The sequence below is a fragment of the Anguilla rostrata genome, chromosome 4 (assembly GCF_018555375.3).
Source record: "Anguilla rostrata isolate EN2019 chromosome 4, ASM1855537v3, whole genome shotgun sequence".
Lineage (NCBI taxonomy): Eukaryota > Metazoa > Chordata > Actinopteri > Anguilliformes > Anguillidae > Anguilla > Anguilla rostrata.
Window position 1 is genome coordinate 25190110 of NC_057936.1, and position 27948 is coordinate 25218057.

Consider the following 27948-nt stretch of genomic DNA (forward strand, 5'->3'; position numbering starts at 1 on the left):
ACTCAAGAACCGAATACAGCTGAAGCTGTCGGCGTCTTAGGGAGTTGTCAAGTCTAATCAAACTGCCTACGCTAAAAAAAAACTGTCATCATGGTTAGTAAATCCCTATGCAAACACTTGGGTCAACACCGATTTCAGGCTAATGGTCGCATTACATTCATACAGTCATACATCTCCCGGTCCATCGTAGGCTATAGTAGCAAACATTTGAAAGTTGGCTAATGGAAATCTGTTTTCGTTCCGCGGACAGCGTTTTTTTTGCCAGGTTAGAGTTTCGCGCGTGTTGCGACGAGTGGAGCGCGTGCACGAGGTGGGAGTCGAATTCTAGCAGAGTCGGATTTCGGCACAACAACCCCACTCCCTAAGTTTGATTCTGCAACTAAATTCCCATCTCTGGACAGCTGAAAAGGACAACCTTGTGTTACGTGGCCTGCCAACCGCTGTAGTTAACACGTGCGTTTTGGCAGGCTAAAGTACTGCATGTCTTTGTTTACATGCCGGTGTCACAAGCATTCCCATTACCCATTGGCCTTCTCAATAGGTGCCATACTGGTGTGTTTACTAAAGGCCTCTGACCATGCACACTTAAGGTGCTCATTAGGACTATTTTGGCTTGCTACCCCAGCCTTGAGGATACCTCTGTGCTGGTTGCAAGACCAACCTCGGGCCCATTCAGTCAGTGGGATTGCAGCTTCCTGGGCATCGTTTAAACAGGTTTGTATGGACTCACTGGGAGATAATTTCTCAGCAGCTTCATGGAGCTTGCCCTGTGCCTTTGTCAGCTTCTGCCTTAGTCATTCCACAGGCAAAAGCCCCCCCCCCCATGTTTGTTCATTGGGCTACCTTACATGCTAGTCTGTTTACTACAAAAGTACCCAGAACCCATCATTTGTACCAGAGAATTGTTCTGCATCATTCCCAGAGCCAATCAGAGAAGCGCTACATGAAATGGAACCATGGTTCTGTAAATGTATGACTGATCTGACTGGGTTTGCTACACTGCTGTGGAATACACTGAACATTTCACATTATCCAAAAATGGAATGAATGGGCATATGGCCATTTTACAGGGCAAAAGATATTACCATTGTCCAGCAGAAATCCAATTCTCATCGAGAGCCAATCAGTTTGCTCTTTCATTCACATAACCAAGGTGTACTTATGTAACTGGAGGTCACTTATACACTTTCAAAGCAGTCACATTAAACATTACCTTTACGTAATTACAGAACTATATAATTTCAATGATAAAAATGTTAAAATTCATGAAAAAAAGTTTATTAATCTTGTCACTTAAAATATTTCACCCAATGAAAAAATATTTTAGCTTGAAGGAATAAGCTTTCTTCAAGACATAGATGACAGTTGGAAATGTCATTATTAAAAACGGCACGGTGAGTCTTCCGGAAGGCTTCTGAATCACAATCACAGGAGTCCGTTTTCAACATTTTCTTTTGGTTGCATTTTCGATAAACAAATTTAGTCCAACGTCCTTATTTGTATACACAGATTTTACATTTAAAGATCTATTAATTACCAAGTTGCCCCTCTAATATATGTTTAAAACAATACTGGCAGCAGATTGATAATGGAGTTTCACAGAAAAATCTATATAAGGCAAAACAATGACAGTGATGAGGCTGCAAAAGTAGTCTTTAAAGGAGGTGGAAGTTTAGGACATGTTGCTGGTATCTTATACAATAACTTAAAACACTGAAATGAGCAACCATTTGTTATTGTATCTAAACCTCTATATCCAGCTGCTGGATGTGTAATTCAGACAGATGACAATTTTGATATCAGGTCAAACGCACCATATCACGCTAAATCGGAGCCAAAATTACATTTTCAAAAACAAATTGCTGTATAGACGTGAGTTTGTTCTCGAAGAACAGCTGAAAAGGGCAGTCATCAGCAGTTCCCATAAATGCTCTTGTAGCTTGCATAACCTCGTCTTTGCCAGTAAAACCTCACAATATTTCAGATCTGTTATTACAAAATAAGAAAATGTGTACATTAAAAAATACAGTAAAATGATACATTCACTGAAATTATCTAAACTGCAGGGAGCCTTGGGAGTTCTGACCGACAAGTTCTGTTTTTCACTTTAGAAAAAGAACTCTTTCAGGAAGGCGCAGTTCTCTGTCATCCATGTTTAAGATACTAGAACAATAGCCAAAAACGCCTCAGGGCCAAAGACAATTGAGATTCAGATCTCTTATAATAGGCAATCCCAAGGGCCAGAGGTTATTGCAGGGCAAAATAACAGCAACCCATAGACCCGTAGATTTGTGAGGGTCCTTGGGTCTGGAGACGCCCCCCTAGTTAAAGTCCCGGTCTGGCTGCTGGAAGCCTGTGTGCTCTAGAGTTCGGTGGCTGGGCCCCATTCCATGTCATCGGACGCGGCATCTTCCGCCGAGCTGTCGCTGCCATGGATCTGAGTGCGTCTGATCTGCACCGCGTGATGGTGGGCGAACCTGTCGAGAACACAGAGGAAACGCATTCAAATGCATGAGCCTTGGCACAACGCCAAATGTGATCTAACAGACTGATCTCCATTTAAACTCTGAAACACTACTATTTTGTTTAGACGGAGTTTCGTGAGGAGCATCTTTATTTACTTTTCTAATATTAAAAAATGGCTACATAGTCTTGTCAGGTGTGTGATGGTTCCGGTGTCAGTTTGTACTTACACAATCAATGGAGGAGTGGGCCTCTCCTGGGGTCCAGCCTGTCGAGTCTGAAAGAAGGAAAAGTTCTATCAGCTTTGAACTTTCTCGCCAAGATGCCATGTTTTACATGTAAAAATAAATACTTGAGGGCATTTTAAAACTTTTGTAAAAATTGCACAAAAGCAAGGCCAGTGTAATGAAAAATATGTTTTTAAATAAAATACTGAAAGACATACTGTCAAGAAAAAATGTAAATAAAATGTACACCTTAAAATATAAAGACCCGTTAAGGGGTGAACCCCCGCAGTCAGTGTCATTCAGTACCTTCTGGAGTTTCTCCTCGATGTCATTCAGTGTGACGGCCTCGTTGACCTCTGGGAGCACCTCAGCCGCAGGGGCTTCAGAATAAGAGTTTCTGGAGGGAGGGTCTGGGGCACGGAAGCTGGGGGGCTCCTCGTAGGGGGACGCCGGGACCGGGGGGTCTGTGACGCTGAACTCGGAGGGGGAGTCCGAGAAGCTGTGCGAGGAGGGGACATCGGCGGCGGGGGAGTCGGGGGAGTAGCGGGGGGGCTGCGGCTTGGGCACGTGCAGGATGGGCGGTATCTCCCGGGCGGACGCGTCCTCGCCGTAGGGCTCCGCGGGGTAGGAGTCGGACGCCGGGTCCGAGCTCTCCGGCTCCAGGGCGGGTTCCGAGGACCGGGCCAGCGCCTGCCCGGCCCGCCTGCTCTTCGGGTTCCTGTCCCGCTGCTCATAGGACTCCTCCAGGTCCTCGTTGTCGGTGTAGGGCTCGCCGTCCGTGTACGGCTCGCCGTCCGTGTCCTCGTAGTCGCTGTTGGCCCGGCTGTCGCAGCTCAGGTAGTCTGAGGACTCCATGCGGTTCAGAGCGTCCAGCTCCTCATCTCCACCGCCCTCTAGCTGCAGAGTCGCAGAAGCACACAAAGAGGTTAACGCTCGCTCACGCACGCTCTGCGGTTTGTGTGCCGCACAGGGTGGTGGCAGAACCGGGAGGAAAACATGTGAATTAGGGACATTAGGGCTTCCTCACCGTGACTTCCGACACCCAGACTGGCTTTGCCTGCTGTTCCCGGATTTTGTCCTTAAGAACGTTATACCACACGTAGGAGCTGGGCTGGAGGTCAATACGCCCTGAAGGAGGAGGAGGGGAAAAGGAAGAAAGAGAGAGAGAGAGTGTGAGAGAGTCAGGGGGTGAGAGAGGGAAAGAGAGAGAGAGAGGAAGAGAGTGGTGAAGGGAGAGAGAGAGGAAGAGTAGTTAAAATATTTTTTTAAATGCCTTAAATTTATTGTACGTTTGACCTGGTTCCCGTGCATCTTGGCAAATTCACTCGGGAAGAAACAAGTGTAAGAGCAGCAGAGTCTGCTGTGGGGTTCCAAAAAGCGAATCTTCGGTGTTTACCAGCGAAGAGGTGACTGTAGTACTTCTTGATCTTGAGCGCCTGGGCGTAGAGGCGGCGGGAGCTCTTGTTGGAGTCGGGACAGAGCCGCTGCCTTATGGCCTTCACGTCCTTGCGGCTGTGCGGGTCCAGGAACAGCACCAGCGGGTGGTACTGGATGTAGTTCAGCCTCTCGATGGCGGTGGGCGTGATGTCCAGCAGCGGGTGCTTGTCCTGCAGGACAATGCAACAAGTTTCATTTAGTGCTGCTTATAAAAGGCACTGACCAATCGGGGCAGCTATAATCACTGAACGATTAACGATTTCAGGAGGAGGGTCTGGATGAAACCCGAAGCATGGTGCAGCTTCTGAGGACTCCGTGCCGATGCGGGGGTCCACTCACCTTCTCTGAGATCGCTCTCACAGTGTCCAGCTTAATGACAGAGGAGGAGCCTTCCCCCCCACTACGAGGGACCATGTCTGTGAGAGGGACAAGGAGCACGCTCTGAAACACCAGCCTGGGCACATATCCACTCATCCATTCATTCATTATCATGATCATTGCCATCATCACTATGGAGTTTAAACTCCATCCACTGCTAGATAATAGACAGCGTACCTGCCACCTCAAATTCCTTAGGCATTTCTCTGGCCAGCTTCTCCATGGCAACATCGTTGATGGGACCCAGAATGACAATGGGCCGCTTAAAGCTGGCTGCAAGGGTACAATTCAGCAGTATTAAAGTCAGTTTCCACGGCGATACTGAATTTCCACAGTTTTCCTCTGCTCTGGCGAGCCTGGCGTGAGGAGCCTTTTCTCTCACCTTCTCTCAGTAGCACCCTTTCGTACGCAGGGTATCTGCCCTGGATGGTCAGCTGAAGGAGGTCTTCGCGGCTCTTGCGGACGTTCTTCTTGGCCCCTCTGAGGCCCCGTAGCTTCCAGAACTCTGCCCTGGGCCCGGAGGCCTGCCGCTCAGCCCCGCTGGCCCTCTGGCTTTGCTCAATGCTCGCCAAGGTCTCTGCCCTGTGCCCGAAACAGTCACCGCCCCATTTAGCATTAGCATCACAGAAAACTGTACCAGCCCAAAAAGCATTCATGCTCAGGCAGCCTTTACTTAATGCAAGGGTTGTTTCACCAGCCAAATTTTACATTAAACAAACCAGTGTTGTGCAAAGCCTATGTTGCCACAGAAACCCATCTATTTAAGGATGTAGGGAATATGCAGTATTGGTTGTGATTTTAGAGCTCCAAATACGGAGATGCATTTTCGGAACAAAAACACACAGATTAACATATTAACACAAAATTTAAAAGCAGGTGATTGCCTGGTAGAATTCAAGCGGTTTCTTTTTTTCTGAAGCTCCTTTTTTAGTTAGGAGTGGGTTGTTAATCTGATGAGCAGAGAACCGTTGCGCTGAACGAGTATCTGGGCATCAAAATTCATCTTAACTGAAGAAGCCTGTATTAAATGAGACTGTAGCTCAACGAACCTGGACTGGTTGGGGATGGTGCCCCTGTCCAGCTCATGCAGATCATTCCCCATACGCGCGGCGAGCCAGTTTCCCAGCTTCCCGCGGTACATGGTGTCCAGCACACGAAACACCTCGCCTCGGGTAAAGCTGAGGCCCTTGGGCCCCTCTGCCTCATGATCGAAGTGCGTGCGGATGTAGAAAGAGTCGCCAAGACCCGACTTCATAATCTTTTTGTAAACTGAAGAAGGGACAAAAGAGGAGTGTTTTTAAAAGTAAAATAAACTATTTCTACTGTACTTATATATTTATGTTCAATGTACTGTACTTTATTTATTACACCTCCTTTAGACAAAAATACTGGTGGCCATATCACGTATGAATATTAATGATACAGCACTGAAAAACTTCAGGTTCACAGCATCCCCTTCTCTCCGCATCCTGTACTCACTGTCCTTCTTGTTCTGGGTGATAACATTCACTTGCTCGCCCGTACGGATGTTGAGCAGGAACATGGCAGCATCCTCACGGGTGAAGTGGCTGAAGTCCACATTGTTCACCTACCAAAAACGTGGCGACAGTGACAGGTGAGGAGCAGGGCTTACCGGTATGTGGTATGTTTTAATAAAGGTAAGTATAGAGCAGGGGCTCCAGGTGTGTGGTGTGTGTGGGGTTTCACATCACGCCAACCTTGATTATCTGATCTCCTTCTATCATGCCCTGCTGCTGGGCCGGGCTGTTGGGCTGCACTCCTCCAACAAAGATGCCCACATCGTTCCCGCCCACGAGCCGCAATCCCACGCTCCCCTCCTTCACAAACCGCACGTTGTTCTGGTCCGAGCTGTACCTGTGGAAGAGAGAAGGAAAACCACGCCCAGATTTACCACAGTGTTTATTACCACTGGGCCCATTCAGGTAAAATTCCAGTTTATATGTAAAACCAAAAAACTGTTTAAAAAGGTCATAGTGTGGCTCATTTAAAAAATTCAAACAGAGGAGTTTCACAACAAACTGAGGGAACCCACCCTGAGTTACTCGTGATGTACGTGGGGGAGTCGGGAGGTAAAGAGTAAAGCGGCTCCTCTTCAGGGGGAGCTGAAATCAGTCAATCAGGAAGAACAAATTCAGTACCATAGTTATGCACCAGGTGGCGCCCTAGTATGTGACCAAGGATGTTTACAAACTACTTACTGCGTGTCACAGGCCTGCCTGACAGGGAAACCCCGGAGCGGAGAGTACCGTTGACAGAGTGTGAATAACTGGAGGGGTACAGATATCATTCAGTTACAATTCAACATTTGGGGCCTTTTTTTGGTCAAAACGTCAAAAAAGAGGCTGTTCAGTCACATATGAGCACATAGTGTGAGTGCGCTCCAAGAGCAGCAGGCTTCGTTTCAGAGGCTATTCATGTGGACATGGATAATGTGTAGAATGCAAATGTAGTAACGTGAAACAGAAAGAGAAAATGGGACAGAGATAGCTTATCATGCCATCAGTGACTAATTATTTGAAGCAATCAGAGTGTTTTGCTGTGGAGAGAACAATGATTGACAGCTCATTGTAGCCCCGCCCAATATGGGGTTTGAGAGACCTCTCCCACAAATGAGTGACAGCAATGTCTGAGGGGCACACTCCACCTGGGAGTGCTTTCATGGTCTGCGCTCTCGAATCTTCTGGGGGGAGAGGGGGCGCGTTCGGAGCCTGAAGAGTCTGAAAGAGAGGGACACAGAGTGAGCACCTGAGTTTCTCTTCATCACATTTCACACGGGGGGAGACCATTGGGCATATATAGGAACTTGAGAGGCAGGAGGAGCCAAAAGTTGCAACAACCAATATGGCGTCCAATGAACCGCAACTCACAGTTTCCCCATAGGCCACACTGGAGAAACGCCCGCCTTTTTCTAGCAAACTAAGGGATTTACAGTCATATTTTCAACACAGTTATACCCATAATATATAAGAATAAGAATCAATGCGTGATTTTACTTGACATGATTCAATACCAAAGTTATAGTCAAGTAATGCCCATTCTGTATCATTGACTTCAGTGGGGGATGGTGGATGGGGATCTGTCAAAGGTCAAATATGAAGAGGCCAATAGGAGCTTTGGGAGATGACATTAAGGAGAACTGCACTACTCCAGGGAGGTAAGAGATTCTGCTTTTAAAGTAGCAACTGACCTTCAGAGGGAGGCCTGACAGGAGTTGTGCCTCTTCGTGGGGAGTCCTGCTTCAGTAACTGGGGTGAAGAGCGCATCTCAGGAAGAACTCTAATGGGTAAGGGATTTAAATTCAGAGAGACAGCATAGCACTTTATGTAGTTTAGTCAGCATACATTGCCATCCCAGACAGCAACACAGCAGACTTAGTCACTGAAGGCATGCACATCAATGGTTTTATTTGGAGCGCTAGTCATTTCTCTTGGTACCAGAGCCAGCCCAACCTAATAAGCGTTACAAGTGGCTGCTTAGGACCCTGTGACCACTAGGGGTCTTCTAATTATTCTAAAATATATAGATTATTTATGTTTGGTGGGAAGGGCCTCGAAATCAGATTTTGCTTTGGGCCCCTGAAAGGCTAGGGCTGGTACTGCTTGGTATCTCAGTTGTGACATTGCTGTGGGGGAAAGTGCAGGCTATGGTTCAATTCAGATGACCCTGTTTCACTATCGAGCAGACGAACCAGTCTGGCACCATACTTCTATCTGCCACACTCATCTCTCCCCTGAGCATCGGGAGGAGCTCAACAAGCAACCCAAATCTTACAAATGCGTCAACAACAAAAGTGAGCAGCGGGAGCTGAGTGAACCCATGCAAAAGGTCACGCCGATAACCCTTTATAATCGATCTGCGCCTTTAATGACCAATCGGGTGTAAGTGTGTCTCGCCTGGCATATCTGACATTCTTGTATTCACCTATAGTGTTAGTCATTTCTATCAGCTGCTAGCCATTAGCCGCGCTAATTGGGCACCGGCCTCACCTGGTTCTTTCCACGGACTCTCTGAAATCCCTGCTGCTTGAAGTAGCTTGTCTGGTGAATGAGTCGTTGCTGGCCTCGGACTCCGTTTCTGAACGTCCTGGACAAATGCGTATCTCCGTCATATTCATCCTCTCCAGTTTTTGATATCACATGTCAATTACGTTTCACATTAAGCCTCCATTTTCATTATTGGAAATGAAATGGAAGCCCTTCTTACACCAAACCAAGCCAGCTGTTTAGCATTGAAAAGGCCTGGGTCAAATACTGAAGTATCAGAGTACATGTTTTTTCATTTACATTCATCATTGAACAGCATTCAAATACAATGCAGACAAATAGCTTCATACTTTATGCATCTAAATACTTTATAAAAACGAATACTTTATCGAAGGAATTTCAAATAATTAAGCTTATTGTAATTATTCCATCAATCTCTCCAAATGTAACATGGATTTATAATGACTACTGACTGTAAATGTGGGAGAAGTTATACATACACATATGCATAAATGCACTAATCTGCTATTGTCCTCATTAGTACTTCTCTGGCATTACAGTTACAGACTTATTGTCTCATTGTGGATCTTGGAACTAGTATGTTCTTGTATGAGGGCAAAACATACAAGACATTTATTCACAAAAAACAAGAACTTGAACAAAAATGCTGAAATAAAAAAATCTGACAGATGTCAATAAGAGCATGATATATTAAAAAGACAATTTAACCTATAAAACAAAGTACTTTAACTAAAAAAAAGTAATACATTTAAAAAACGGGGTCACAAACTCACCCCTTCCCTGAGGAGCGACCACCTTTGTGGGGGGGATCCATCGTGGGGGTTCCACAGAGGGGGATTTCTCCAGGGTCCCCCTGAAAAAAGCCAGAGACAGGAAGTCAGGTAAGAGATAAACGCCACACCCCAGACAAGAGCGCAGAGAGACGGTTGAGGATGCGGCGCGCAGTGAACGACGGAAATATTCACCCCTCAAGGCCTGTGGGGGCATTCTAACATGACAAAAGACACGCTGATAACCCTAGGGACAGACTCCATTTCGGCAGAATAGCTGCACTTCAAAAGTAAAATTGAGAGTTGTAGCATGTTTACAGTGGAACATTTAAACTATCTGCCATGTGATTTATCCACAAAAAGAGGTAAACAATTTCAGTTTTTATTGCTTTAAATATTCAAAATATTTGTAAAATGATAGGATTTTTGGCCGTTGCTTATTCTTCATGCCCAATGATTTAAAAATTAAACCACATTCAGAATTATTGGGCTTGTTTTGGATATAGATATGTACCTTTATGATGATTGGGCCATTTGAAATGAAAAAGCACTTCTGAATGTGTGAGGTTGATATAAGCTATAGATTAGCCTATCGCAATCCAAATTCAAGAACAAAGAATCCACTGCCCCATTTGTTTTGGGTTTTCATATTAATGCACATAATCAGGGACTTGCTCAATGTGTTCAGTTCCTTTTATTGGTCGGCATACAAAAGGAGGTAAACAAGCACACATTTCCGTAAACAAGTAATACAAACGAGAGGCAAAATAAAGACACAAAGCATCTCTAGGACAACTATCAAAATAAACGCAGCACAAAAAAACAGAAGTAGAGCGAGAATGAGTTTTAAAAATGACCATTATAAAATTAAAAAATTAAAAAAACAATAAAACTGGAACACAAAACACGTAACAGTGGATCATGCAGGCAGTAAGATCTGGCATGCATCGGCTGCTCAGTTCTCCAGTCCAGGAGGTCTTGTAGAGGTCTGCCCCCTTTCAGCAGGGTGTGGGGGTGTGGCGGGGGGGTGGGGGGGCTCCCTTCATCTGTACCTGTATCTGCTCCTCGAGTCCTGGCTGGCCGGGGTGCCCTGTCGGCGGGGGGGGCCGGAGCTGCCGTCCGATTCGGTCTCAGAGTCATCTGTGGAGGAGGGGGGCGGGACTTCAGTATCAACAACAACATTCCGCACCACATCAACAGTGAATGCATCACTCCAAATGACCTTTATGATGAGGTGCTACTGCAAAGGAACAGGCAGCAGTGTAGTATATGGGTAAGGAGCTGGTCTAGTAACCTAAATATGGTCACAGGTTCGATTCACAGGTAGGACACTGCTGTTGTACCCTTGAGCAAGGTACTTAAGCTGCATTGCTTCAGTATATATCCAGCTGTATAAATGGATACAACGCAAAAATAAATGTTGTGTAAGTCACTCTGGATAAAGGCATCTGCTAAATGCCTGTAAAGTAATGTAATCCTAAAGAGGATGTAATGTTTGGTAGGGAAGCGCAAGAGATGATACTGCCAATGCTGATTATTTCCTATAGTTGTTTTTTCAAACAGACTCTTTTGGCACTGGATATAGAATGTCAGTACACATCGAACAAAGGTATTTTTTAAAAACAGTGTGAGCATTGTTCAGTCTGCTTTAAAACTCCTTTATTTCCACCTAAATTGTAGTCTCTGTTGGATTTGCATAGCACACACTGTCATTGGCATTCGACAAAAATTTATCGTCAATAATAATAAGGGCAAAATCTTTACACTCAGGAACTATATCTAATGAAGCACCAGTACAGTAAGTGGTCTGAGGAGTTCTTGCTTGTTCCTGAAATCAGTAACCATTTTCTTTTGTTTCTTTTTCGTCTGCCTGAAACTAGCAAATCGCTGGCACTCCATCTCATAGAAGGAAAATGTCCTCTCTATAATTCTATAATGATTGACAGAGAAATGACACACTGACCCTGTGTCACCCTCAGATTGGTTCAAAGGGACAGCTGGTGTAGTGTGTAGTCGTTTGTGTATGAGGTAAAGAACGGAAGCGACGCACAACTTCAGGGCACACCTCTGTGACTGTGGACGACTGCCCAGAATTCTCACACAAAACAAATTTCCAGTCTTACCAGAAATCTTTAATACGTTTCGTAAGTGTGTTTTTATCCCCATGTACACAAGCCTTTCTCCGGTGAGTCCGTCTGCCTGAACTGAGTTGAAGGCCAAAGAAAAGTAAGCAAATGAGATGAGGAAATGGGAGCCACGTGTGTCCGTGTGTGTGTGTGTGTGTGTGTGTGTGTGTGTGTATCTGATTCACGGTTGCGGTAGCAGACAACACCACAGCTTGTATTCACAAAGCGCCTCTGGGTAGGAGTGCTGATCTAGGATCAGGCTTCTTTTGTCCACATCCATCCATCCATTCCTCCATCCATCTATTATCAATACCTGCCTATTCCTGGTCAGAGTTGTGGGGGTGCTGGAGCCTATCCCAGTGTGCACTGGGCGAGAGGCCGATCACCAATCGCAGGGCACACACACCATTCACTCACACACTCCCATGTATGTCTTTGGACTGTGGGAAGCAAACGGAGCACCCAGAGGAAACCCACGCAGACACAGGGAGAACATGCAGAACTCCACACAGAAACCTTGAACCCAGGACCTTCTTGCTGCGAGGCGACAGTGCTACACACTGCACCACCATGCCGCCCTCCACATCCAACCCTTATTCACTTTTGAGTCAAAGGCCAAATTCATCCTAGGTCAGCGCTCCTGATCAGAGATGCTTTGTGAATACGGGCCTGTGCCTTCCTACAGGTGCAAACTGGAATGGGTCCAGGATAATGCATTCAATAGCAGTTTGGTTCAGTAGGCTCTGGTTGGGAATTAGAATGATTGCTGATGTTTCCCCTGATTTGGGGAAGTACTATATATAATGTGTGCTTTGTTTCGGACGTCTTTCTTTGTGGGATACCCGTCCAGCAGGTCTGGTCCTGGAGGCTCACATACTGTATATGAGAAACGCACATTCGGCTGCAGCACTGTTAAGGAAACTGCTGTTCTGGGCTGGAAGTTATGTTAGGTCACTCTGGATCAGAGCGTCTGTTAAAAGGCCATAATGTAATGCAATGGATGGTACTGAAACCCCTGGCCCGTCAGACAGCACACACTGTTTTACTTGCGAGGGCGCGGGGGCTCACCGATAGGCTGGGCTCTCATAGGGGAGGGGCCTCGACGGGGCGAGTCTTGCCGCAGAGGGAGTGGGGAGGCACGGAGCCCTGGATGGGGCAGGTCGGGCAGGACTCTGGGGAAGAGAGAGAGAAATGGGCACGGGACAAATGTATTAAACAAACGGGACAAATGTGTTTAACACACATGACAAATGCCTTAAACACAGGAAAAGTGAGTTATTTGGTTCTTTTTAATTCTGCCTCCAGTTCAAGCCCTTTGAGTGTCTCCGCTCCCCATTCCCCCATTCTCTGCACCTGTATCTCGAATGGTTGTCCGATTTGGGGCTGTCCCGTCGAGGCGGGGGCGAGGCACTCCGGTCCGAGTCAGACTCCGAAACGGCTGCAAGGAGACAGCAGACAAAATCAGCACGGGTGCAGTGAGAGACCCCCTCCAAGCGGTCTGGCTCACTTCCAAAACATGAGCCAAGAGCCCTTCTCCTCCTGCTCCCCAGCACAGACACACGCCGCCTGGCGGTCAGACTGTTAGCGGGCCTGTCCCCTTACCTTTCCGCGGTCGCGAGGCGGTGGAGGAGGGGCGGGGGGGAGCCCAGTGCGCCGCCTCCAGGCTGTGGGATATGGGAGAGGATCGCGGGTTGGGCAAGGCGATGCCAGAGAGGGTTCTGGGAAAAAAATAGAACTTTCTGTCAAAATCCAGTATACCTCAGTACCGCACAAAATGCAATGCAATGTACCAATATTATTACAAACATATTTATATTATGTTATAACCATTATCCCATAATTACAGTCTAAATTCTAAGAAACCTAGGCTTTTCCATAAGAAGTGAGAATATTTAGAAAAAAAGCATTTTCTGCAGAAAAACCGCCACGTCTGCCAAAAATTATAAAGCATTTTTATTAATTTGTTTTTTAAATTTAGTATATATATATATATATATATATATATATATATATATATATATATATATATATGTTTATTTGACTTAATTCAGACAGGGTAAAAGCAGAGAGGCTTACAGATGAGATCACAGTAAAAACAGTGGTGTGGAGAGCGTTTGAACTCCTGGCTACATGACGGATTTGCACATGAGGTTCCCTGTCTTTCCTCCTCCTGACTACACCGCCTGATCTCCCTGTGATGAAACATCTTACCCGTATTTGCTCTTGTGATCAAGAGTGTCTCGGCTCGGGCGGGGTGAGGGACTGCGGTCGGAGTCCGAATCTGAAGGAGCTGCGACAAAAACAGAACAGGTACGCTCCAAAATTCAGTCACTCACTTTAACCTCCATGGCTGTTCCTGAGGCATCGATGACTGTCGTCCATATTAAGAGCCAATCAGACGTTCTTATTCTCATTTACTCCCGCCTACTTTCCCTTCCAACTCTGCACTGCAGTACAACTCAACAGCTGATAAGAGGATCTGAGGTAAGAGGCGCAGAGCATGAAGAATGACACAGGAAGTGAGGTCATAACAAACAGCAGGATTTTTATACCTCGGGTATAAACAGTGTTTTATGCTAGTGTGGACACAGACATTTTGAAAGAAAGGAAGAAGAAGTTTATGAACTAGCAGATTCCATTCAGCTTATTCCATTTGGTTTTTTACTCAGTTGTACAGACTATATGCTAAACTAGTGTGCTAAAGCTGCTGGGCTGGCCTCCCCCCGGGTTGGCCTCCCCCCTCCCTCTGCTGGACTCACCTCTGCGGGGGGGCTGGGAATGAGTGGGGGGCCGGGTCAGAGTGGAGCGCAATGGTGGAGAGTCACGAGCCTTGGAGGGAAGAGCAGCTTCTGCTCGATGGTGTCTGCAGTGAAGGAGGGTGAGGGTGAGGGTTAGCATCTTCAGACACCAGTGCGCAAGTGGAGTTAGCCTGGTGCCGTATGTGTGTGTGTGAATGCGTGTGAATATGTGTGTGTGCACAAATGTGTGTGAGTGCGTATGTGTGTGTGTGTACTTTCGTACATGCATGTGTGTGTGAGTATGTGTGTGTCTTGTTCAGGTGAGCTTACTTGCGCGGGCGTCGTTCCCTGGAGGCTCGGTCCCGGGTGGAAGCGTGGAGCTCCGACTCCAAATCAGAAATGTCTGAAGAAGAAAAATAAGACCGTTGAGGGAGTACAGGAGCACAAATGTGTCAAACTCATGTGTGATTCAGCAGCTGTACAACACGGGCCCCAAGCTCCAGTCCTGGAGGGCCACAGCCCTGGCAGCTTACTGCGGTTTCATTCTGAGCAGTGGCCAGTCTCGGCCATCGAAACAGGGTGTGTGGACTCTTTAGCCAATCAGTGACTTAAATGCTTAATCACAGGAACATACAAAAAAAACCAGCAGAACCTGCAGCCCTCTAGGACTGAGAGCCAGAAAAGCTGATGATACATTGAGACATCTCGCTGATCTCCTGTTTGCTTCTCTGTTAACCCTCACCCTCGAGCTCCGAGCTGCTGTTTCCATGTTTCTCCTCCTCGCTGTTGGGGGCGCTGTCAGTCACCTCAGGGATGCTGACCAGGAACTTCCTGTCGTCTCTCAGGACCAGCATGGTAAGCTTGCCCCTGGACTTCTCCACCAGGTGCTTGGTCTCCAGCAGGGAGAGGTTCTCAGTGGTCATGCCATTGATCTGAGCCGCATTGAGAATAGAGGTTCGAGTTAACACTCATAGCAAAATGCAACATTAGCAAACGACCACCATAGTGAAGAAGAACTGAAAGCACAGCAGGACAGCATGCTCAACTCAGACTAATGAAAAGCTTTCTTGCACGGGGGCTGGAACCTCAAAAGATAAATCAATGAAAAAATAAACAGTCTTGCACACCGTGACGTAATCCAGTTGTATTAAAAAATGACTGTATCCAGCTGTGGTGTACAGACTGTTCATTTTTTCAGAGAACTGAAAGTAACCATCTGCTTGCTTTCCTGCACAGCAATTCAGAGCTCGATGCTCTTTTTCAACACCATCGAAAGCCCTTTTGCTTAAAGAGCGGTCACTCACCTTGAGAACGAGGTCTCCCTCTTCTAAGGTGCCCTCCTTGGCTGCCAGGCCGCTATCGGTCATGTGTTTGATGAAAATCTGGCTGCCCAGCTTGAGTCCGTACTCTGAGGGCGGAATTAAAACGAAACGTTAGCCGCAAAGCATGCGAGCGTGCACACACAAAGCCTTTTCCATCAACACTACAGTCTAGCATGCGAGTGTGCACACAGAAAGGAACACTACAGTCTAGCATGCGAGCATGCACACAGAAAAGAACACTACAGTCTAGCATGCGAGCGTGCACACAGAAAGGAACACTACAGTCTAGCATGCGAGCGTGCACACAGAAAGGAACACTACAGTCTAGCATGCGAGCGTGCACACAGAAAGGAACACTACAGTCTAGCATGCACGTGCACACAGAAGGAACACTACAGTCTACATGCGAGCATGCACACAGAAAAGAACACTACAGTCTAGTATGCGAGCGTGCACACAGAAAGGAACACTACAGTCTAGCATGCGAGCGTGCACACAGAAAGGAACACTACAGTCTAGCATGCGAGCATGCACACAGAAAGGAACACTACAGTCCAGCATGCGAGCGTGCACACAGAAAAGAACACTACAGTCTAGTATGCGAGCGTGCACACAGAAAAGAACACTACAGTCTAGTATGCGAGCGTGCACACAGAAAGGAACACTACAGTCTAGCATGCGAGCGTGCACACAGAAAGGAACACTACAGTCTAGCATGCGAGCATGCACACAGAAAGGAACACTACAGTCCAGCATGCGAGCGTGCACACAGAAAAGAACACTACAGTCTAGTATGCGAGCGTGCACACAGAAAAGAACACTACAGTCTAGTATGCGAGCGTGCACACAGAAAAGAACACTACAGTCTAGTATGCGAGCGTGCACACAGAAAGGAACACTACAGTCCAGCTGAGTGAGCGCTGAAGCCCAGCGTATGAGTACGCGTGGTGCCGAGTGTTCAGATTCACCGCTTAAGGAAATTTCTACATGGGCCACACAATGGGATGCAAAGCTCCCACAGCCACTGCGGTGACGCAGGACCTGCGCCATTTGCGTTTCTCCCGTGCGGCTCAAGCAGTCCTGCAGTAAACAAATTCCGTTCCCCTCCCCGGGCAAAAAGAGGGGACCGGTCGCCCTTTCGCTCGGGGCGCTGGCGAGCCGCGGCCGCCGCCCCTTACCGTCCGTCAGGTTCTTCTTCAGCAGCGTGGCTTTGACGGGCCGGCTCGGGCCCTCCTGCTTGGGCAGCCGCTTGAAGCCGGACATGATGGGCAGGTCGTGGCCGTTGCGGTCGGGGGTGGAGCTGCGGCTGTGGCGGCGGCGGCGGCCGTAGGGGTCGCTGCCGGAGTCGGACGCGCGGCGCTGCCTCCTCCCCGGCGGCGGCTCGTCGCTCAGCAGGTTGGACTGGGAGGCCGAGCGCACGGGCCGCGTGCTCGAGGGGAGCTGGATCTTACGAGGCCTCTTCACCGTCTGAGAGGGGCGAGCGGTCAGGGCGTCAGACTCACACACACTACAGCTCTCAAACATTCACTCGCACTCACTCATTCACACTTACACACTCACTACAACACTCAAACACTCATACACACACACTCACTACAACACTCAAACCACACACTCACTCACTCAAACACTCATACACACACACTCACTACAACACTCAAACCATCAGACTCACACACACACTCACTACAACTCTCAAACATTCACTCACACTCACTCATACATACACACACACTCACTACAACACTCAAACACTCATACACACACACTCACTACAACACTCAAACCATCAGACTCACACACACACACTCACTACAACCGTCAAACACTCATACACACACACTCACTACAACACTCAAACCATCAGACTCACTCACACACACTCACTACAACTCTCAAACCACCACATTCACAGTCACTACTACACTCAAACTCAAACTCACTCACACACACACACACACACACACTACAACACTCAAACACGCACTCACTACATCACTCAGACCACCACAATCACACTCTAATCACCACGAATACCACTATTACCATTACTGTGTGAAACAGAACCTATGAAAAGCAGTCACTTGCTACCATATGCTAGATGAACAAATTCTGACCAATGGTCCAGTTACACAGAACCACAGTTATTCCACTGGTAACAACTAGTGAACTGATGGGAACAGGAGTTACATGTTTACCTAATTAAGACACATAAATAAAACCCCACAAGGCGCTTGCCACCTAGTTGGAGATTTGCACTGCCTTATGAGAAAAGATGGTGTATTTCTCAGTGTTTTCATGAACTCACAATGTTTGCGGTCTTGCCACAGGTCTTGAGGTGCTGAATGGTGAACCCAGAGGTGACATTTTCCATGGAAACACCATTCACCATGGCAACTTGATCCCGGATTCTGTTTTGGAGCGGAGAAGAACGAGGTGAGTTTGTGCATGGCTGAACGGTCGCCACATGCTAGCGGGAGTGGCTGACAGGTGTGCAGATTTGGCTAGGGTTAGAGCCTGGAGTTAAAGCAAAACAAATAAAGCCATCACGGACTTATCTTTTAATACTGATTGAAAGACTCAACCCCGTCTGAGGGAACCAGGTAGAACCAGGCACTAACATTCCCAGAAGGTAAGTGGAAAGTGTGTAGGTGTGTGTGTAGTGACTGGCAAGGATCAGAAAGGTGTGGGTGTGCGATTGTTTATTTTTAAGGCATGAGACGGGGAGGTGGGGGGGGGGGGCGGAGTCTGACTTACTGTAACCTCCCTGCGGCAGGCCCATTCCGCACCACGTCCGAAACCACGATCGTGTCACCGGCATCTGGGCTGGGCTTGTCCCTGCCTCCGGAAATGGCGAACCCAAAGCCCACCTTGGGATCCTGCGAGGGAGAGAAAGAGAGGAAGAGAGAGGGGGGGGAGAGAGAGAGGAAGAGAGAGAGAGAGAGAGCACATTCCATCAGCCTCGTTCACGGTCTCGTGGCTCGTGGCTCTGGAGCGCAGGGCGTGTCTCTCAAAAACATCTCAAACTACTGGACTTTGGATCGTGAAAACGGACACCAAAGCTGCTCCCCGACAGAGCGACATTTCGCAACGTCGCTTCGACAAAGCCGTCCATCAGTATACGACGGATTCCGCTCCTCGCCAAACAAAAAAAGAACAAACTTTCCCATAAAACCACTCAGCCGTGTGCCGGCCCACTATAACACGAGCCACCGTCACCCAAACCGGGCCTCTCGACTTACCTTGATCAGCGTAACAGTATGCTGCTCCCATATGGTCATTTCCTCCATGTCTGCTTTCTGAAACACAAGCAGAAGAGTTGACAATTAAAAGCTTCATATGGTTGATTAAAACCAGGGAACCTGTCTCAAAAGCCCACACACGGTAGAGGATAAGTACCCAATAATAATATCAGACCAACGTCATCGGTTTCGCGAGTTGGCCTGGCCTGCTGGAGAGAGAAATGGCCCCTACGCTACTCTATAAGCCGTCTGAAGAGAAAAGGGAAGTGGGACTCAAAGAGGATTGTTACCAAGCATGTTCTCACCTGCATCATTCCAGTCTTACAGGTAAGGGGGGGCGGAGCCTGCAGGCAGCCACAGCTGTGACAGGCTCTTACCCAGCTCTCCGGAGAGTTCTACGGTGCAGTCTCAACGCTGACATTCGACACCAACGCAGATGGCAAACTGAACCCGTACGCTGCTGTCCGCCGGACAGGCGGCTCAGTTGCATGTTCTTCATACTTTCACCGTCTCTGGTATTCCCTACCGGACGGTACGCCTTCGCCTGGCGCTAAAACACGCAGTTCTGCTGAACTGCAGAACAGCTTCCTCACTGTGATGCAACATGTTTTCACGAAACAAGTCCAGCGAGACGAACCTCTCCAAATAGGGAAGCTAGGCGTAGAGGACGGCAAACAGCCACACCAGCAGCCAGCGAGTCACCTGAACACAACGACTCCAACAGGAAGCGTGCCAGCGCAGATAAAAACAGACGCCGTCCCGAGTGACACGCTACAGAGGCACTGCACAACAGGCTGCTGCTGCACTGTACATTTCAACAATGCTGGAATATTAAAAAACTGCAGGCCCCTTCATACAACTGACCGAAATGAAACAGGTGAGGTGAACATCTGAAAAGGGTCCCCCCCACCTTTTTAAATTTTTAAAAAGTGTTATTTGGGGTAAGGGCTGCACCACAGCAAAGTCCCAGAACATCTCTGTGATGCCGTGAGATTGAGTTTCTGCGGAAGAGTTAGATGACGCCAGGGGCGGGGCCTGGGCTCTCTCAACGAGAAAGTTCAACCTGGTTGTGCTTCAGGAATCCAGCAGACATTCCACACATGAATGCTGCATTGTAGGAGACCAGTGAAAGGACAAGAGAAACCATGTATGTGCTCTGTAGTAAAATACGGGGGGGGGAGGGGGGGTGGCTGGGAGGAAAACTCCATTTTAAAATTCAGTACTCATAACATTTGACCAGAAAACAGTACAGAGCAGAGGCCAGGAGGGAAATAGTCCAGTTGCAGCAGGATTAGCTTTTAACCCCTCAGTTAAACTTCAACACAGTTCAAACTTAAAAACGCAGCACACAGCACACAGACAGCTTAAAGAAGCAGCTGTTGAACCCCGGATTCCAAATAATGGGCTGTAATATTTTATTGCACAGTCTGCAGCTGATTACTGTAAAACAGGGCCCAATTTGGCCCACAGAACGGTGCCTCCTCTTGTGACCATGTGCTTAGTATAGTGATGCAACCAACAGCTTGGACTGAACTGTGACTGACTGTGCCAAGGCCACTGACTGACACTGTTTGAACTGGCTGCCTACAGGTGACAAGGGCGGCATCCATCTTGGGTGGGTGGGGGGGGGGGGGGGAAGCAAACGCAAGAAACAAATAAAAATAAAAATCCATGCTTTGCGGCCATAATAGTGGACAAACCCATGGTCCGTAATCTCGCCAGATTGCAGTTGTTAGTCCATAGGATTACAATCAATAAACAATAATCAATGAAAATGTATAATTCACCCAGCTAATTCAGACTAATTCCAGCAGGACATTTTTGACTTCTCATTGACATATTTTCAGTGGTACTAATGAAAAAAAAAAAAACAAACAATTTAAAAATCATTTTAGTCTCATTATCACTTTCATTATCATTGCCAGTAATACATCAGGGGGTGTTTCTATATTCACTTTGATCAGCGGCTGAGTTAGGTGAGCAGTGACTGCTGTTCTCTGTATTCTGAGACACTACAGAACACAGAATAAACAGCAGCTCAGGGTGCTCATTTCAGACACAGCAAATACAACTCCAGGTGCCCTGAAACTGATGAACAACATTTCAGCAAAGAGAGATGCAGCTGGAAATTTCAGTTGAGAGGAGATTAGGCTTCAATTGCAGAGGAATTAGGCTTCACTTGAACAAATTGTTTTACCACAAAATTTGTCATTTATACAAACTGTAATTAACTTTGACAAGGTGCTATATTCAAAGAAAGTAAAAAGTAAGAAAGTGAAAAGACACTATTTCAATAAATGTGACACACGTTACCCAGTGTTGGACTTTTGTCTCTTGTTTTATTTCTTTAGTCTGTGGTCCAAAGTTAGATTTAAACATTCGCAACTCAGAACCCCAATAAGACTGCTGCAATGCTGGTCACCAGAAATAAAACAGCACAAATCATCCAACTCGGTCTTTTTCAGACAAATCCTCCAGCCTGGTCAATTTGCTCTTTGACTATTCGTTGGGCTATTTAAAGTACCGACTTCCGGCAAACATAGACTAATGGCTGAGTCACGTTCAGTCAGGTAAGGTGCATCAGCTGTGTGGCAACACTGGTAGCTGGCAGTGAGCCAGTCTGGTCCTGCCACAGGGTAATCGCGGTTGTGCTCAGTACATTAAATCATCAACTGGGGGAAACTGATTGAGACCTCCAAATGTCAGCATTGGCTGCCAACTGATGATACTGTAAGTGAATGTGTGACATCACCAACGCTGGCTGATGATAGATTAGAGGTGGAGTAGCTGGCTGCTGGAAACATGATGGACAGGGTGCCAGACCCCGCCTCTGGTGGCGATGAAAGGGCTGAATTACGGCAGTCACAGACAAGATGAATACGAGCTCATTCCTGACGTACGAGTAGTGATTCCTCGCTGTAAATCAAAGCACTAAACAGAACCGTTTATTAGTTGGAATTTACCATCTGTTACCATCTCCTCCGACAGCATAAGGTGAAAAAGATAAAGGCTGAACGTACAGCAGTCCTCGGTTAGCCTTTATCACATAGGAACAGGAGCCAAATTGCAACAAAAAAACAAAACAAATATTAGCTGTTTACTTCCAGGGATACTGCTACTCAAAACCAAGCCCTCCCTCCTGTGCTGCTAGAAAAGCAGCTCCTATTCTTCAGAATTCCTGCCTGTGAGTCAGAACAGCAGGTGTGTCTGTTTGTGAAGGTGTGGGGCACCAAGGGAAGGCTCCACAGGCAGCGTAAAGCAGCGGTGACCAATCCCTGTTCCTGGAAACCTACCGTCCTGTAGGTTTTCACTCCAACCCTTAACAAAACACACCTCATTTAGCAGCTAGAGATCTCATTGCGCCGCTAGCTACTAGAATCAGATGTGCCAAATTAGGGTTGATATGAAAAGCCACAGTGCGGTAGATCTCCAGGAACAGAGCCGGTTACAACAGCCGTGAAAGGTTTTAGCTCATGCAGGCTCAGTGATGCAGGTGGACCGATTTGAAGGCCTGTATAACAGACACAATGGAGCTAAACTTAGAAGCTAATGCTATCAGGATGAGATGTGTGGCCCAGTCCATAGAGCAGCTGAATTTTAACCCTTTCACTAATCCCCTTGTGCGCTTGGGGATTGATCCCCCCACCACAGCACCACGACATCTGTACTGAGATTCCCCTCCCCATCTCTAACCCTTTCTTCTTTCCCCCTGTCTGAATAAAGTTAAGAAATAAATAAGGAGGGTTAACTATCTGCTCTCTGTAAAAAATCACAGGTTTTACATGCAAGTACAAATATTTGCATTTTGGGCATATTTATCTTTCCGACAGTGTCTGATCTGAAACACCTTCAGATATGTAAGGAACAAACAGATGGGTAAAATAAACAGCAGCCTTTCACTTTTAGGGACTTATCTTCAGCCTGGGGACAGTATCACTGCATTACCTCATGGCCTTTTTAACCCATTTCTTCCGCAGTGCTGACACAGCACAAAAGCCAATAGGGGACGTGTTTAACCCTTTAAGACTTGAGATTGCGCATGTGATTAGAATGTTCTTAACTGCTGAACATTCTAACGCTGATGTAACAAATCACTACTGGTAACTGAAAGCAGTGGAGTTCTAGAATGCTGGCTTAAAATATTGAAGAAAAAAAACATTCTAAAAAACCTTCTCTTCAAAGCATTAGTTTGGAAATTAAGCCCTAGTCATCTCCAACGCTTCATTCGGAAAGGCCTGTCGAAGGCATGGTAAAATAAAGCAACTACAATGCATCACTCAGAGACCTGGCATGCAGGACTGCACTACCAAAGCCACCGGTGACATCACCCCAGAATGTTCAGAAACACAGCAAACAGCAGTCAGCTCTGGACTGAAGATCCAGCCCAATGAACCCCTGAAGCGGAAACACCTCGTCCACTTCATCTCCCTGAGAGCACGGCAGCATTCAGCCTCCCGTTTCAGAGGGCAGAGCGACTGCAGCAGGCGCACGCAGCGGGGAGCTAGCAGCCCACCCCGTTCACTCACACCGAGCTACTCTCAGCTCCGTAACCCAGGGAGACGCGGGCCCTGATTTCCATAGGGATAGAGCAAGATGAGGAAGTCCACCTGTTCCCAGAAAGTAAAGGCAAACCACAGCCCTCCGCCAGACAGTCTTAATATCCCCATGAAGTGCTTTCTGTTCTGATTTCAAAGTGCATTTAAAGTAGCAACACTACAGCTGACAGAGTACTTCCGTTCACAGCCTTTAATGAGATAAATCAACTTTTAAAACCGACTAAACAAATTCTACACTACTAGTCTTAGCACGGTAACATACAGACCGCCCAGGTGCTTCAACGCAATGGATACTGCAAATCAAAATAAAGCAAAACTGTATGTATAGACAAGTACTCACCACATTGCTGAACCTCACTGCCATTCTAAAAGGAGATTAGGCCTTTATATATATATTTTTTTTAAAACACGTGCCTGAGGCCTTTCACAAAAAACCCAGGCTGCTTTTTGTTATCCATCACCGTTTACATCATAAAACAAACAGCCACGGGGTTAGAAACCCGAGCCCATCCTGTGTAAGGTACACAAAGAGGTTTCTAAAAGCCACGGCCCCCCCAATTATACACATATGGGAGGTAACTCTTGTTAGCTAATGAGAGGATCTGACTATCCTGCTTCTGTTAGAGAAAAACACCTAGCAGAAGCCCCACCTGGGAGAACCGCAAGCCCAACCCTCAGCCCCTCCCAGTCTGAAAACACTTTCTATTGCCTTGTGTTGCCAGGCATTGGAGCTGGAGCTGATTTACATGTGGGCAAGCCTACAACGCAATAAGATAAAACTAGACACACCACGAGCGGCTGCCCTTCAGTGAACAAAGGCATATAATGTATATGATAAAAAACATGGATGTTTGGTGATATAGCACTTGCTGTTATGAACAGCGAGTCCAGAGTGGGGCATGGTCATTACTCTGTTCAGCATAAATCGCTAACTTTGCTAAACCAAAGGCCTCCAGAGTTTCAGGCTTGCTTATCAGTTCCAATCATTTGAACTAATCATTGACAGAGAGATTAAGGTCAAGTAGTTAAAAGTAACAGGCGCTGCCTGCATATTGAAAGCCAGGAAATGCTTTGTACAGAATGCAGAGGTTTGATCTCGTCCCTCTAGTTATATAGTGCCACACTGTGGAAGCCCTTAGACCTGCAACCGATGATGACACAGCACCCAGCGGCACCAGACAGTGGATTTAGATGGGAGAGGCATCAATATTGCTCTGCCACCGGTGTGATTTAAAATGCAGCTTTAAAAAACGTGATTTCAGATTGTGAATCCTGAGAAAATTGCATGTGCCATGTCTATCAGCAAATTCTGATGGAGGCATTTTTTTCCCATAAGGAAAGTTAAAAAAAAAAAAAAAAAAAAAAACTCAATATGAATATTATTCAAGAAAAGCCTACAACAAAGCATCAGAAACTCTCGCTCTCCTGACGTCAGCATTAGTCATTAGTATCTGTGTTTGAGCTGTCAAGTTTTCCTTCGGTGAGGAATCAAGCTGCAATTTCTCAGTGCATCATACTTAGCCAGGATATGAGTCACCTCTAGCCTGGGTGACATACTTGTGCTCAGTGAACAGCCTCTTCACTACACCTTATCTCTGCAGGCCACCATCACTGATACCTCCTCACAAAGTACAGGTGACAGGACACTAAGAGAAGTGTCTTCTGTGATCTTTTGGTTCCTGCGGCTAACTAGCCAATTAAATACAAATGTACAAATGACTTTCTAAAGTCGACTTATTAACTGACATGTTGACACCATATACACATAACAGTGTTCGGTACACATCCAAAATACAAGCGGTAACTTAACTGTTTTTGGCCGGGCACATGAAAACATTCACCGGGGTAAACACTTCTCCATAAAGCCGCTGATGGGGGCGTGGAGCTGGGGAATGGATTAGTAATGCGAGCCTCCTTGGTTACGGAGAGACTCATTCTCTACACGGCTAAATAATTTACGAGCTCTGTTCACCTTGCTGACTGCACTGCAACGGTTTCAAATGAGGAGGCCTTGCCTTGCTGAGGGAGTCAGACAAGGATAGGCTGAAACTCAGTAAACACTGATACGCACAAGGCCCAAGGCACAGGCAAATGCGTGCATGTTCTGTCAGTCGTCTCCCGTCCCCTTTACTCCTTCATCTCTCAATGAGGACTGCTTTCAGTTCAAATATACATCTATACACTCATACTGGTACATACACACAGCTCATACCATGGAGAGATTGGGTTTCAAAAATGTCCAGGGTACTTACTGTACTCCCCTGCAATTAGCAACGCATTTAACTTTCTCATGATAGGCAACTTCCCGATGGTTGTGGAATGCACTGTGCAGAGGGTACAACGGTCAAAGTACTACAGTGTTTTCCCTGTAATATTCTAAAAAAGGAACCGCATTAGAGCAATCGGTAACCTTTGAAAGAAGTGAACACAATGCTGTTTTCATTCAGCTTCCAGAAAAACAACAGCGCTCTGGACAGAAACATCATGAATCACCATTAATTGGTCTGAGTCTGGGCTCAAAGTGTGCTGCACCTGACCGGAGTTTAGAAGTGACTAAAACAAATGAGCGTGGTGCCAGAGGGTCCAGAGACACAAACTTATAGTTTATATCAAGAAACTACAGCATTCCCTGAGGGCACTGTGAAACAAACCTTTTTTTAGTTTGTTTTCTGGTTTCCTTACTCTTCTGCATCTCTTAATGCATGAAGAGCAACAGCAACTTAATATCAGCAATCACACCAGGTCAATTACAGATATGTAGGGCCTACTGACACTCCAAGTTCTGCAAACGACACCAAGCTTTGCTACTGAGATGCGGCCAGACATGCGCTTACTTCCTCCTTGCTATACGCCATAGGACATCTGCACCTGTCTCTCTGCTTTAAACCACTGCCAATATAGCTAGGTGCATGATAATCCCTATGAGCACAGTTTCACTGAAAGAATAATATCCTTCTTGTGAGAGAAGGACAGGACAGCATGTCAAATGGCCTCAACGCTAGACTGATGCACAGGCTCTGCGTGAAGCTCTGTACACTAACCTACCTGCTTCCGATTGTCTTTCACTCAATGTTTTATGACCACTTACAGGGCGGGTCTTAGAATGCTGTTGACTAATTTAAATGTTGACTAATTTACATTTCAATACATCGCACACATGAAAATATAACTTTCGGTTCCTCAATTTCAAAGCTGAAAAAACAGCCACCTTTAACAAATGTCCTTCGATGTACAACGGCAAATGGCAAATCCATGACGAAAGGAAGTTTACTGGTAGAAGAACATAAAACGAAACGTTTGGAAAGGTGCGTTCAATTCTCCTGTGCAAACATTTCCACTTCGTCGTCAATTCAGACTCCCAAGGAGCAAACGACGAGGTAAGAAAGGCAGAGCAATTTGGAACGATGTGTGTCGAAACTGCAGCGATACTGACAGGCAGAAACCTGCAGTGTGACCGAACCAGTACGACGAGCCGACGGAGCTATGCGATCAGTGACACAACACACCTCTCCCTTTCACACTAGCCCCTTCTCTCTGGTCACCTGCTCTCTCTCTCTCTCACACACACACACACACACACTGCCCTGCCTCTGTCGACCCTGTCCACCCACACATGCCAACGTCATAAAACGTACCATACTCAGAGCATGTTAAAAGCCACCTGAATGGGTGGGAACACTTTTCTGGACAAATATGGACCAGTTTATGCCATTTTAATTAAACTATTAGAAACACAGGGCAAATAAGTGAAGTTCTAAATGGTTATTGTGTGAATGACCTTTCGCATGAGGTTAAAAATCCACCACTGTACTTTCATAGACACCATTGCTCGATCGCGTTCGCTGTCTCAGGCCAGGTAAAACAAACACAAAAAATCAACCTAAATTACCACAGAAAACATCGCCTATACACATTCATTAATGACAACACGCACAGCAGCCATTTCATTGTAATGTTCTCAAAAAATGTGCATTGGGTAACACTTTTTTTAAATCTAAAGGTCTCTATGAATATGAGTATACAGCTTCGGTAAATAACTGCACACCTATTGGCTATCAGGCCACATCAATGTGCACACAGTTTCACGGAAATTAACCACTTAGCCTACGTAATATCGAAACAAAGACTAAAATCTATTCGAAACTACCTACAATTGTGTATATGCGTGTAATGTCAGAGATACAGACTAATATGGACCGTGTTTTGGGCGATTTATTAGCGCGTGCTCACATCTCCGTTCCTTAATCCAATGCCCATAAAGCAGCACAAAAAAGTGTAGCCACAAAATATCTTGAATGCAATTTGAGATCTAACAATTACCCGTTTCCCGTGGGAACGACAGGTGAACAGTCTAACATGAAATGGACACAAAAGTTAACAAAGAGATTACGATGCGTTGGAGCCTACACTTTATAGTAGCCACTTCACGAAAAGTCGATAAAATCGAGACTTACCTGTATTGTACGACAGGAGACTGAATAACTCAAAAGTTCACGAAAAGTGAAACATGTATACGCGACCGTTCAGCCGTCGCCTTTTGGTAGCACTTTAGGACGTCAGGAATTTGTGATTTGCATTTCCTTGCCAACCACGGATCATAATGTGGGAGAACCTACCTGAGAAGGTAGGGCGGGGAGGTAGGGGGAGGAGCGAGCAACCATTAT

The 27948-nt window shown here is 46.5% G+C and overlaps 1 protein-coding gene across 5 annotated transcripts; it reads right to left on the reverse strand.

The window, feature by feature from the left end:
- Positions 1-1256: 1256 nt before the first annotated feature.
- tjp3 (tight junction protein 3) lies at positions 1257-27894 on the reverse strand. Of its 5 annotated transcripts, none has more exons than XM_064331749.1 (31): positions 27739-27894; positions 18729-18785; positions 18244-18365; positions 17795-17897; positions 16665-16953; positions 15469-15572; positions 14907-15096; positions 14495-14567; positions 14186-14289; positions 13638-13716; positions 13029-13144; positions 12780-12864; positions 12495-12598; positions 10353-10440; positions 9304-9383; positions 8513-8609; positions 7714-7802; positions 7171-7243; positions 6725-6792; positions 6559-6628; positions 6224-6380; positions 5985-6093; positions 5555-5774; positions 4888-5087; positions 4683-4778; positions 4467-4543; positions 4087-4297; positions 3718-3818; positions 2997-3587; positions 2694-2740; positions 1257-2477 (listed from the first exon to the last, which is right to left on the reverse strand). In XM_064331749.1, the coding sequence occupies exons 2-31, from the start codon at positions 18774-18776 to the stop codon at positions 2363-2365; spliced, it is 3906 nt and encodes a 1301-aa protein (XP_064187819.1). In that variant the 5' UTR covers positions 18777-18785; positions 27739-27894; the 3' UTR covers positions 1257-2362. The 5 variants fall into 5 exon arrangements, with proteins under 5 accessions (XP_064187819.1, XP_064187817.1, XP_064187816.1 ...); XM_064331747.1 differs by lacking the exon at positions 27739-27894 and adding an exon at positions 23625-23893 and having other exon boundaries at positions 14186-14304; positions 14519-14567; XM_064331746.1 differs by lacking the exon at positions 27739-27894 and adding an exon at positions 23625-23891.
- Positions 27895-27948: the final 54 nt, after the last annotated feature.